At 32.9% G+C, this 13,402-nt stretch overlaps 1 protein-coding gene across 3 annotated transcripts; it reads right to left on the minus strand.

Moving 5' to 3' along the window:
* Window positions 1–494: 494 nt before the first annotated feature.
* LOC111400877 lies at window positions 495–5,788 on the minus strand. 3 transcript variants are annotated; one of them, XM_023028322.1, is made up of 10 exons: window positions 5,489–5,788; window positions 4,139–4,445; window positions 3,576–3,659; window positions 2,338–2,790; window positions 2,107–2,242; window positions 1,847–2,009; window positions 1,589–1,717; window positions 1,276–1,470; window positions 950–1,072; window positions 495–850 (listed from the first exon to the last, which is right to left on the minus strand). In XM_023028322.1, exons 2-10 carry the CDS (start codon window positions 4,419–4,421, stop codon window positions 737–739), a joined length of 1,680 nt encoding a protein of 559 aa, XP_022884090.1. In that variant the 5' UTR covers window positions 4,422–4,445; window positions 5,489–5,788; the 3' UTR covers window positions 495–736. The 3 variants fall into 3 exon arrangements, with proteins under 3 accessions (XP_022884090.1, XP_022884091.1, XP_022884089.1); XM_023028323.1 differs by lacking the exon at window positions 5,489–5,788 and adding an exon at window positions 5,347–5,442 and having other exon boundaries at window positions 4,139–4,446; XM_023028321.1 differs by lacking the exon at window positions 5,489–5,788 and adding an exon at window positions 4,900–5,442 and having other exon boundaries at window positions 4,139–4,446.
* Between the last annotated feature and the right edge of the window lie 7,614 nt (window positions 5,789–13,402).

The following is a 13,402-nucleotide window of genomic DNA, read 5'->3' on the forward strand; positions in this document are numbered from 1 at the left end:
TTATGGTAGAATTTGAAAGATGGGTCCTTCTGAAAGTGATAAAGTATTTATGTAGAGGTCTTACGGAACTACAGACTTGAACGTCACTTTTTCATGTCTCTACTTTTTTAGGTCCAAGTTAAGACGTATATATCAAACGAATTCACGATAAATAATCATCAAACGTGATTGAAAAACATAAAAGCTTGATCATGTATTATGAGTTGAGGCATATATGACGATCTCGGGACGTTTAACTTCATTGCCCTTTGGTCTTATCATTCTTGAACTATAATTGGATCATTCTTTATCAAAAACTGAGAAGTATCAATTACAAGTTCTCTAATTGTTAGTAATCAGTTCTCTACCTTGAACCAAAATATGCTATCGGAATCTAGGTTTTGGTCAATTATGATTATTAGTTATCGTCAATCAAGACTTTCTGATCCAAACACGAAATTATGGCAAAATTACATAAAACAAATTTTCCAAATTTTTAACGTAATAAGATAAAATCAAGAATCAATGAAAGAATTACATCCAAAGGAGGCAAAAGGAGTTTTATACACATCAGAGGTTGAACATTTTGATGTTAACATAGTTACAAGATTAATATGAAACAATATTACTATTATGGATAAGGTAACTTCTTATTTCTCATTATTCATCTAACATGTAGAAGCTATGACTGCTCAGAATTTACGTCAAAACACATCGAAAGGTGACAGAAAACCTAGACCACGACGCTCTGTCATTATCATTCCTCGTCGTTCCTTACAATCGTGGGAATTTGACCATTATCAACAAAATCAATCTTATTTAATCTCACACAACCAAGGACTTTCTCTGGCAGTTCTTCGGGCTTTTGTGCCTGGTTGTTAAACAAAGAATTATTCAATTACAATAGACTATACTCCAATAGTACAACAGACAAGATTTTCTTTATTTTTTATTTTTATTTCTTACACACCTGAATTGTCAGTCCAAGATCCAGTATTCCATTTTTTAGACGATCTCGGAATGCATCAAGTCCCTTTCTTGCAATGTAGCTGAAGCGATGAATGTCAAGATCGACCTCAAAGTAATTTGAGCCCTGTACAAAAAGGAATTGCGTGTTAATTAACCAGAAAAACAACTTATTCATGGTGCATGTTAGGAAATAATATTGTACTGACCTATACATTATACAAAATTTTAACTTTTATTCTTATTAAAAACCTAAATTCGGTACTATCTAATCCACCTTAACAAACATGCCAACATAGTCTTTTGGGGGCGACAAAGATGATATCCCACCTGATAAAATTCGTGCTGAGGGCGGGAAAGCACTGGCTTTTCATTGTAAGCATTCAGAAGTTTTCTCTCAGTAGAACTGGAGACAAGATCTTCAGGATTAGCAACTCCAACCATAATCTTTAACCTTTCTCTGAAAGGAACAATTGACTCTTTTGCAAATCCTTTAACCTTTTCCATATCATCATTGATCAGTCTCTGCAGCATAAACAATCGTTAATAACCCATGTAATTGCTCTTCTTCCATTCTTTCCTCTATCAATCGATAACCAACTGAAATCATAGCAAGAAAAAGTTAAAAGTAGAAAATTGATACCTGAATGCTGTCCTGAAACTGAGGAGACACTTCTTTCTCATAATTCTCATTAAGTTTAAAATAGAGTACAAGGCTCAAGCCTTCCCCGTCAGAATCGCCAAGGAACATGGGAGCCGGATAAGTGGGCAACTATCACAAGAAAAACAAATACAAAGGATCACATAAGCCATTATAAGATGAAGAAATTTTTATTTGATAAGGCGTCGTGTCGAAATAAGCCACCATCTCCACCAAAATTAAAAATTACTTAAAAACCACCTGAATATTAACAATTAGCAGCGGAGGAATTTTCCTGTCTGCTTTCAGTGAAGGCAGCTCAAGGTGCTGAGAAATGTGGTTTATCTTTCTTGGGCATAAAAATAAATCAACACCAATTGGAGTATAAGGAGCTACATTTGGAGCAGGGAATTTCTTCTTATCTCTGCAATACTATATTATCAGGCAATTCACAATACTACAGCAGTATGCACATACATTGAAAAGTTTTCATGGTCAACAGATAAGTGTTAAAAGCATACTTAAAATAGTTTTCTCCACGCAGTTTAAAGGTTGAGGGCTCAATCTCAGACCAAGATCCAGAAGTTGGCTTCTCCTCATTACAACGTGGAATTATAAGTCCAGCTCTTGGATGAAAAAGATACTTTTTTGAAGTACCTGCATCATAATTGTTATTTCAATGTCGAGTAACATTACAGTCTTACAGTATAGGAATTCCACAATTTTGACAAAGTAACCCAGAATATACTCACAAAATTCATTTTCATCTCGCTCAACAGATTTCCTTTTCATAGAAAGCCTAATGACAGTTGATTTCTTTCTCTGAGCTAGTGGACCTGAATTTGATACATTGATGACCTTATCGTTGAAACTTACAGAAGGTACCAACCGGGGTAAGACAGACTTCAATAAGTTCCCTGGATTTTTCCCCTCAAGATCACGTCTATCCTCTTTTAGGCCACTAAAGCTTCCATAGGCACGATTTAAGTTGTTCTTCCTCTTGGTACCAAACTCTTCAGCCTTCCCTAAACCTGGAAGTTCATTTGGCTCCTTGACTCCATCTTTGCTCGAGTACAAGTCTGTTTTACAATTATCTATTTTCAGATATTTTTCATGGTATTCTTTGAAATTACACTTTCCATCCACAATGCATGATGCAGCTTCATATTGAAGGACTTGGCCGTTCGAAATGTTGGGGAAAAAATCTGCAGAAGAAAAAGTAGCACAAAATGAATAAAAAATACTGCTCGGTTCAAACTTTTGTTATTGTGAGCAGTTCTGTTAACCAGAAATCTAACGATGAAAAGTGTCACAATGCAGTCATCAAGGTGTTATCTATAATGTGACTAAATGAGTATATGTCCCAATTAGCAACGCGTGAGTATTTACTTGTAAGATGACTCGAACAATAGAATGTTTTCTTTATATTGAGGGGTTGAAGTTGGTACAATAATCAATAATCTTACAATCTACTTGATAGGATTTCATGCAATGATTTGCTTCAGCAGCAAATAATCAAAAATTCAACTCACTTCTTATAGCAGATATACCATAGAACTCAAATTGATCCATCAAAGAAAAAGACAGAGATCGCATATTATTTTTAATAACTTGGATATAACGAAGTCTTCCATATGCATCTATATTTCAACGTATAACGAAGGAACTCAAAACATTTTTAGGCAGGCAACAACAAACTAAGCCTTGTACCCAATATATCTGGACTAGGCTAACGTTGACAACAATCCACGTTAGTTTTGGTCTACCTCTTCCTCTTCCTCTTCTGATTTGTTCAACTTGAGATTGCATCGCTCTTATGAAAGACTTAATAGGTCTACGTAAACATGTTCAAACCACCTAAATCGTCAACCATTCAAATTACTAGAGAATCAACTCTATACTAACAACAGTCATATCTCAGATTTGCACCAAAAGTTATTAGCCCAAAAAAAAAAAATGAGAGAGAAGAAGAAGCTTGATGTTTTATTACCTCCATGTACGCTGCTAAAGTCATCATCAGAATCAGACTCTAATATACTGACCGTATCGAACCATGCTTCTTCTTGACAAATTCCTGCAAGCGCATGAACACTTCACTGGCTCACACAAATGACTCAAAAATGTAGCTAAGACCATGTGAGCAAAAATAAAAATAAAAAAAATTAGCATAAATTTGTTTAAAGTCACGAGATGGCATTTCTCCCTTGTAAGAAACAAAGGAGTATGTAATAAACAGTAGCCGCAAGTGAAATTCAACACGGTTAGTGTACGCTTATTTGAGTCGAATCAAGTTTTCCTGCCCAGGAGAGCAATTATATAGTGCTTGTTTGGTAGGAATTTTAATAATTGATTTTTTGACCGTTAGAGATAAAGTGGGTCACACTTGTGAGAGAAGGATTGAAAAATGACGGCTGGAATAGTGAAATAACGATCAAAATTTTGATTTTAATTGGCTTAAAAGCTCTACCAAACAAGCTAAGTATTCTACAATTCTCAATCACTCGGGTAATTCCCACAGAGAAGATTCAATTTTAGAAAGAAGATAACAATTACCATTAGCATCAATTTCACTATGGAGCCACTGCAACTGAGTAAGATGGAATGTTGAGTTGGAGACCTCAGATCTTCTACAGGTAGTGGTTGTGTGAACAAACTCACTAACAGCGAAATCTGTCACTCGACCTCCTGATTCACTGTTCTTTTTTTTATTTCCATGTAAAACCAAATTCAAAACCTTTCCATGGTGCTTTTTCGAACCGACATGGTGCTTCTTCCTTACTTTAGGTGGTTTTGATTGTTTTCTTGGTAGAGCTGGAGTTGACACACAACCTCCCATTGGTATGAGTCAGACTTCTAAATTTCTGCAACAACGTGCAACCTGTCAGCCTCACCGACATTTTCTGATGCATAATATGGCAAAGCGACGTGTGCTTTAAGGCATATAACTTCAAATGGCTTAAAAATTAGCATTCCACAAGTTCCAATTCATTTTCAAATTTTAATAAGTTAACATCTATTTCCAATCAAACAATCATAAAAGCATAATACAAATAATTGAGATTTTCAACAAGAAACTGCATTTATGAATCATGAAATTCTTAAGCATATTCAAGCATCTCGAGTAAAATTGCTTCCCACACAAATCAGTAACTCAATATCCCATTTGCCAGAACAAAGCATTGATAATATAAACAAAGGTAAGCAGATCAATGTGATCTCATTAAAACCAAAATTGAAAGGTGAAATCGAACAGAGGCCTAGAAAATAGAACATGAGACGCGGAAATTGATATCTTATGCAAATTTTTTACTTACCTTTTTCTAAATATATTCTGAAAATGCTGATAAGAGAAATCAAGAAGGGGGATCATGACATTGGAATCTTCACTTCAAAGACCAAATCCAATAATAAAAGATACGGAATGTTGGAGAAGAAAGAATGATCCAAATTGGGTCCCCCATCAAATTAGCAAGCTAGTTGTCTTTATCAAAAAGGTATAAATCAAAGGCCGAAAATGATATATAAATTGAAAATGTAAAACAAATTCATATATCATATGGGACAAAAAAATGGAATAAATAAATTATCCGGCAATGTGATAAAGAAAAATACCCCAAAAATATGAAGACAACCAATTCGAAAGAAACCATCGAATATATAGTCTAAAGCTAATTCCTTTCCGCATAAAAATAGGGAAAATTCAATTTAATATCACCATTAAAATCTGATACATCAGAAATCAACCGACGACAAGAAATTACCGAGAAAATGTAATCTGATAAAAGAAATCATTCATGCGTATAGTCACAAATACATTGCACAAACACACATACAATAAATGCATGTTCAGAGAGAGAGAGAGAGAGAGAGAGAGAGAGAGAGAGAGAGAGAGAGAGGGAGGACCTGAAAAAAGGCTTCGGAAATGTCCCTCTCTCGTGAATAACAAGGATGAATTACAAAGCAAAGAGGGAGGGAAAGTGGGTCCGACGGTGTCGGATCCGAAGGCAATTCCAAACCTTGTTTTTCTCACGAATACCAGAAACCAATTCTTTATAGAATTTACAGTGATATACGCGTGTATTTATGTATATTTATAGAATGGTAAATATAGAGCAGTGGAGAGGAGAGGACAGGGACAATGGAACGTACTTCAAGCTCTGTTTGATTTATTACGCCACTTTTTTCTCGTCATGACAAACGATGGTGAATTAACGTTTTCTTTTTTTTTTTCCCCATGACAAACGATGGTGAATTAACCTTCTTTTTTTCTTCTTGGCTTGTTTTGTCCAATGATTTGAGTTAGTATGTCTTATTGTCCTATTTTTCTAACACATCATTAGGTTTCAACCGATCTCACGATCAACATACTCAATTTTGTGGGGTTTAACTCATAAGATTATCTTTAGTCACTAATTCACTGTCTATTTATCTTCGTGCATTTAATCTTAAAATATAAATAATCTTGAACTATGAACTGAGCGGGGTTGAATCAAAATTTAAACTAAAGAATGATTGAAGTCGAGTGTCAATCGAGTTGCTAGTAGACCCAATTTAATCTCTAAATAAGTGGGATGATTGCCTAATGCTTTAAAATTAAGATTATCATGATATGTACTAAATAGTTTTACTAACAGAATTTTTAAGTTAAAGTAAATATAAAATAGAATTTTTTAATTAGATTTTTCAATCCGTCATAATTTATATATCATTGAAAATTTTATATGATGGTGGAAGTTTTGTTTAAGTCATAATGTAACCAATAAAACGAACTGTGCATATGTAACAAAATACAATTAAAAATAATTAACAACAATTTTTTTTTAAGAGAACACTAGCATAATAAATTTAATTCAACATAGAATTTATGTCTTAAATAAAATAATAAAATAAAATATTCAATATTATCTTTCAAAGAGTTTAGTAATTAACAATTACAGATAATTTACAGGATTTTCAGTTAGTAATATAATAATAATATTTTTTTAAATTTAATTTATCAATCAAAATTTCATGGATATATATATATATATAGGAAAAAATTATGAATACTAACAACGCAAGAAATACATTTAAAAAATTAGGTTAGGAATAATTTATTTGTCTCGATAAATAATACATGGACTATTTCTTCATCAATTAATTGTCATCTACAATTGTTGACGTTATCAAAGTTTCAGTAAGAATCACAGATGATCGATATTTCAATAGTTCTCGGAGAATTTTTTGCCTAAAACTAACGAGCTACTTGAACAATCTCGTGAAGGTAAGGCTATCAAGGCAAGAATTAGGGTGGAGTGAGTTGTGATCGACGACTAGTTGTCTATACTCATCAATTTATTTTGATGTAGCTCAATGATTAACTTATTTTTTGCCCTACTTGAATCTATGTAAACTCATTGTTAGGTTCCATTGTAGGGGATTTCGTTGCGTAAAGATTATTTACCATAAAAAATTATCAATTAAAAATGTAGAAAAATAAACTCAACTACTTACTCGTGACTCGAGTAAAAAAAAAAAAAAACTATAATTTAGATACTGAGACTTTATCACTGATCAAAAAGTCTACGAGGTTTTGTAGAACATAATGTAGGATTGATTTTTCAATGGAGAACGTATCATGTGATAATAAAGCAATATTACATATTTTATGTGCGGGACTAATAAATGAAACATTAAAATAACCCTCACATATGACGAAGTTGCTTCCCTTGTCATTCATTAACGTGCAAGTGCAACCTCAAATTTAATACATAATTCATTGAGAAAAATAACACTATAATTTAGTAAATATAACTTAATAATATCGTAACACGTTCTACTCCTACAATTTCTTCTCAAAGCCGTTGGCATTATGTGTTGGGGAATACACCGATTATGTACGTATTATATTCATAAAAGCATACTATTTATTTGCATGAAATCGAAATGCAATTTCGACTTACCAAATTAGATTATGAGAAGCAAAACAATAATATTTACCGAATCCGAATACACGAATATGAATTCATCTTTTTCGATTCTTGAACGAAAGCAAGTTATTCTTTGAATCAAACCTCGCAGAACAAACATGTAAATAATGTTAATCAATTTCTGAAATCAAATCATTATTAAGAGAAATCAGAAAATAAAGGAAGAAAGATGCAAGTGATAAATTTTTGGTCGAGACAAGTGTTTAATACTTGGTTCTTAAGATGAATTTGTCCCGCATCGGTGCTAACGATTTTTCGACAATCATCTTCCAAGATACAACGACCACGTCAAACCATAGGAGCACTCCAAATGGCTTCGACCAACGAACTCGAACGGAACTCTACAAGGAAATGCATGAAAATGCTATAGAATTATAAAGGAGAGAATTGCAAGAGGAGAATGAATGCTCAATGCAATTGGTGTACCCAAAACTATGTCCATAGGGTTCTATTTATAGATGTAGGAAGGGTGCAAATGAAGTAGTGTGGGCCAAAACATGCATCATTTCAAAAAGTTGCAACACTCGACCAAAACCCACATCCTTTCGAAAGGTTGCAACACTTCATTTTTTTCAAATTTGGTCCGCAATTTCTCATTCATCCGGAATTGGTTTTGAGATTCCAAATATACCACGACGATCTACTCGACGAGTAGAATAAGATGGTCTATTTACTTTTGTAATTTGACCATCAGATCAATTTCGAATATTTGATCGAAATTGACACGTAGTCACACCTTTTCATTTTCCACTTTTACACACCTTTTCATTTTTCAATTTTTGATTAATTATTTGAACCAATTCCTACAATTCCCCACATGAATGGAAATTGGGTACGCATATGCAAATGCGATGATATGATGCAATGTAGAGAGAGTGCGAAAAAACACTACATCAGGGAAGGTAGCTTCTGGCCTTGAACCTCCCTTAGTGAAATACCATCGGACTTACTAGGCTAATTGGTGAACGTGATATCTTGAACCATTCAGCTTTTAGTGTAAGCCAAGACAACGATACTCACACAATGTCTTTCCTAAACCGTTCATAGTTCTCATGACTTGGTTCATTTTGGCCCTGAACCCTTCCTGGTTCTACGAGTGTTTAGAGAATTTAAGCCTTGAATAATTCTCATTGAAACGGTCACACTTCACACTCACATAGGTGACCTCCTATTAAAAGTATTCAGCCCTACTCCACTTGACTTAATCAAGATATAGGGATCATTAAAAAATTATCTTAACCTCTTGCAACTCTGCAGAAAGCACTTTAATATCATAGGAATGAGTTAGAAAATTATTTTCCTAAGTGCTTCGTGGAATCCTCATAACTTAATTATCCCTTTGAACCAAAATCTTGGGATCTCCAGTCAACAATGTAGTGTTACCATTACAAGGACTCTAACGTAGTAGGCTTCAATCACATTCCCTTCGATATGCAGTCTTCTTGATCTCTCTTAGTAAATCTCTTTTAAAGGTACCATGAGTTTACACCATTGAGATCAACTGTTTAATGGTATTATGTCTATGACTTATACATCTAGAGCTACCATTACATATGACTTAGTATCTTATCAAATATAGCTAGCCAACGATCGATTTATTTGATAGATGCAAATTGTCGCCACCAAAAAATCTTCTCATGAAACGATATGCCTCATTAGCTTTATCAATTTCCAAACACGGTTGGAGGATTTCTATCCAACACTACACTAGTTAATCACTTTTACTAGTGGATTTTAGAATCATGGGTATTCAATATCATCATTGAAACATTACCATGCATTTGAACTATATGAATATTCTTCATATATTCTAATTGTTCTTGCATGTCTAACCAAACGCCATAATCAGCTTTGCAACACATTTCATCAGCTTTACACTTAGTATATATCATCCTTATAATTAGTATAAGGGTTTTCTATCTTTCTACCTTCATAGATATCGTTCTGTAATTATAAAATATAAGCAAACATAACTGTTAAACTGAGTTACCCCCACAATTCCTCAATTAGGAATATATATGCATTCTAATAATGTTACATCCACAAGTTTTGAACTTTTTATTTCAAGTTCACAAGCATTAAGTTTAACCCCCCCCCCCCCACATTCTTGGATTATACTTGAACTTAGAATTCAGCAACTCTTTTATAGTTCTATTCTTTTTTTTTTCTCTTAGATAATATTTGTATTGAGTGCTTCTTAAAAGTCTGTGTACTTACAAAGTAGTGGTCGTTGACTCACAATTTATTTCAATTAAAGTTGCATATAACTTACTTCAATCCAATTATTTTAATTTGATTATTCAAATTAAATTAAAGCCATCATATAGACCTGCAATGCTTTCAAAACATATACCAACTTAATTGATTTTATAATTGAAGTCAAATTCAACAATAAAGAGGACTAAGCATTACAACTTCTTCAAACACATGCAACTTATCACATTTGTGACATTTCACATGATAGTTTCATTTTATGTCAAATAATAAGGTACATATTCACCTTATTCGTCATATTCAAACTTGAACGAACGAATCAATCATAGATTGAAAAGTTGTGTTCTTCAAGAGACATAACCGTACAAAATGACACACCTCTTGAATTAATCTCTATGAAGAGACACACCCATTGAAAAATAATCATACCAAAAGTCATGATTATTCATATGAAAGGACGCACCTTTTCATCTAAATTGATCGTAGAATATTTCAAATAATTAAGTGGCATAATTCTCATAACTAAATAATTATATCCACTTAAATCATCTTACTTAATTTCATAAGATTAAATGAGGCTATTAACATTAATCAAAGTTAGTATAATTTCAACAAGATATGAAAATTTAACCAACTAGACCATTTTAACCAAAAAGGTCTATCCAAAATTCAAACACTTGTATGGATTCATCAAATGAATACACTAATCCGCTTCATATGATTATCATATAGATACCCAACTAAGTTGCCTACTTAAAATAAATGCATACTCATGCCATTACCGTTATGAGCATATTTATTAGTTAAAATATGTCTCCTCACGCAAGTAATATATTCAAATGCACAATGATTTGCCATAGTGAAAAAACAAAAGTTATTGGGATGACATACGTATAAACTAAAAGTAAGGAATTCTGCACAAACTATAAATTTCAGCTTTACTAGATTTTGACAAAGTCAAAGCCAATATGCTTTGAACAATTAAAATTATCCCAACATGCATCTTTCGTAGGTTTGGTAAATTTATTTCTTGATAACTTTGAATTGAGACAGTTTAAACATGAAGAAACGCAATGATTAGCATATAAAATTCACAATGTCCATGTGCAATTTGACTTGACAAATCCGTTTACATTTATATAATATATGGACAGATATTTCATGCTACACAATTCAAACGGGTCACACCATTTCAGAAATTAAAAACTGTTTTTAATTTGGAAAGATATATTTTTCCATATAGCATGTATACTATTTGTTTACAAACAGTTAACAAGATTCTACCAACCTTCCCAATCAAAATTCCTTAGGCAACTTCTGACACAAATTATCTTTTAATATAGATACATCTTGGATTAAAAGAGTGCCAACAAATAAAACTCATAGATGAGACTACCAACAAATACAATACACAAACATGTATGCACCGGTTCATGAATATCATATGTATTATGAGTTTCACAACTAATTATCATATAATCTGGTACACCAATTTGAGATTTTCCACTCTAATTTCTAAATATTAGAATTTCCTCTAATTGATCAAAACCAAAATTTACATTATATGGTGCAGGATTGAATAATATCAGATTGTTTGTCCACAAATCAACTTGAAATATATTATAATGAATTCAACATATAAATGAATGATTCCAAGTTATAGAATCACTATCGATTATGTTATAATATATAGATTCATTGCACATGAATTTCTCTAATTAAAATGTTGTAATAGAGCACATTTACCAGAATCATGATACGTCAAAATTTCGTCTTGTGATTTTATTCATGCAGTATCTTGACTTCGATTGCAAATAAAATATAATATGCATAAGAAAGTTCATCTTAAGATTGTTGGGGAATACACGACTATTTGCATATTATATTCATAAAAGCATACTATTTATTTGCGTGAAATCGAAACGTAATTTCGACTTACCAAATTAGAATCTGAGAAGCAAAACAATAATAGTTACTGAATCCGAATGCATGAATATGGATTCATCTTTTTCGATTCTTGAACGAAAGCAAATTATTCTTTGAATCAAACATCGCAAAACAAACATGTAAATAATATTAATTAGTTTCTGAAATCAAATCATAATTAAGAAAAATCAGAAAATGAAGAAAGAAAGATGCAAGTGATAAATTTTTTGTCGAGACAAATGTTTGACATTTGGTTCTTAAGATGAATTTGCCCCGCATCGGTGCTAACAGTTTTTCGACAATCATCTTCCAAGATACAACGACCACGTCAAGCCATAGGAGCACTCCAAATGGCTTCGACCAACAAACTCGAACGGAACTCTACCAAGGAAATGCATGAAAATGCTATAGAATTAGAAATGAGAGAATTGCAAGAGGAGAATGAATGCTCAATGTAATTGGTGTACCCAAAATCATGTCCATGGGGTTCTATTTATAAATGTAGAAAGGGTGTAAATGAAGTAGTGTGGGCCAAAACATGCATCATTTCAAAAATTTGCAACACTTGGCCAAAACCTACATCCCTTCGAAGGGTTGCAACACTTCATTTCTTCTAACTTTGGTCCGCAATTTCTCATTCATCCGGAATTGGTTTCGAGATTTCAAATATACCACGACGATCTACTCGACGAATAAAATAAGTTGGTCTATTTACTTTTGTAATTTGACCATCAGATCAAATCCGAATATTTGATCGAAGTTGACACGTAGTCACACCTTTTATTTTCCAATTTTTGGTTAATTATTTGAACCAATTCTTACATTATGCAGAGCAAATTCCAACCGCTATTGCTATTATATGTGCTTAAATGCAAAATATTAAATTGATATCCTTGAAATCCTTTCGAAAGAATAATTTAGTGGATGTGAGTGGGCAGAAAATATGGGGCTCATTCCTACTGATTTTTTCTGTGAGAATAGGGTTAGCTTTGCTCCCTAAAGAGAATCTTTCAGCATTTTAAACAATAACATCTCATTTTTCATTATATCGGGAATCTGTATCTTGTTATGAATGATGTGTATTCTCAATTAAACGAAGTGTTTCGTAGTAGAATCACCGTTATACTTGCAAGATGTTCCAGCCTCCCGGAACATGTGTTAAAGCACACTCTCCATAGTCGAGAAAAATTTTCTTGAGCACTCAACTATATAATTCGACCTTCAAAGTTTGGGACCCTTACGCTTTTTTTTTTTTCTTTTTTTTTTTTCTCCATCTCTCTCTCACTGTGTAGATTTTTTTTCACTGTTTAGAGTTGAAAATTTTGGCTCCGGCCAAAATCATGATTGTAACTAAAAAACATTCCAGACAGTTTTGATGCAGTGTACAGTTATTGTTAGCATAAAGCGCATTATTCTACTGTGCAGTTCTTCTTTTTATTTTTGTCACTTAACATGTGCGATTTTACTTTACCGGAACTTTAGCTGCTTCTTTTGTTTTATTGTACTTGTGCTACTAATCAATCATCGCAAATAATTAAGTTATCTCTCCATTTATTTATTTCCAAAAGTGTCCACTCATCATTGTTCCCCAAATAATAAACAATTCGCACAGAATTTCCAAGAAAGTACCTAATAACTTTTTTTTTCCCCTCTCTATTCTCTCTTCAATCTTCTAATTGAGAAGGGTCCGTAGTTTTTTTTATCTCGT

The sequence above is a fragment of the Olea europaea genome, chromosome 10 (genome assembly GCF_002742605.1).
Source record: "Olea europaea var. sylvestris chromosome 10, O_europaea_v1, whole genome shotgun sequence".
NCBI lineage: Eukaryota > Viridiplantae > Streptophyta > Magnoliopsida > Lamiales > Oleaceae > Olea > Olea europaea.

What these genes read in the sequence shown, in the direction of transcription:
- LOC111400877 (XM_023028322.1), bottom strand. Translation starts at nt 4,421, where the DNA reads ATGGGAGGTTGTGTGTCAACTCCAGCTCTACCAAGAAAACAATCAAAA. An exon ending in CTTTAGCAGCGTACATGGAG is followed by an intron (nt 2,791 to 3,575) that starts GTAATAAAACAT and finishes TTTCTTCTGCAG; the next exon opens with ATTTTTTCCCCAACATTTCG. An exon ending in TGCTAATTGTTAATATTCAG is followed by an intron (nt 1,718 to 1,846) that starts GTGGTTTTTAAG and finishes TTCTTGTGATAG; the next exon opens with TTGCCCACTTATCCGGCTCC.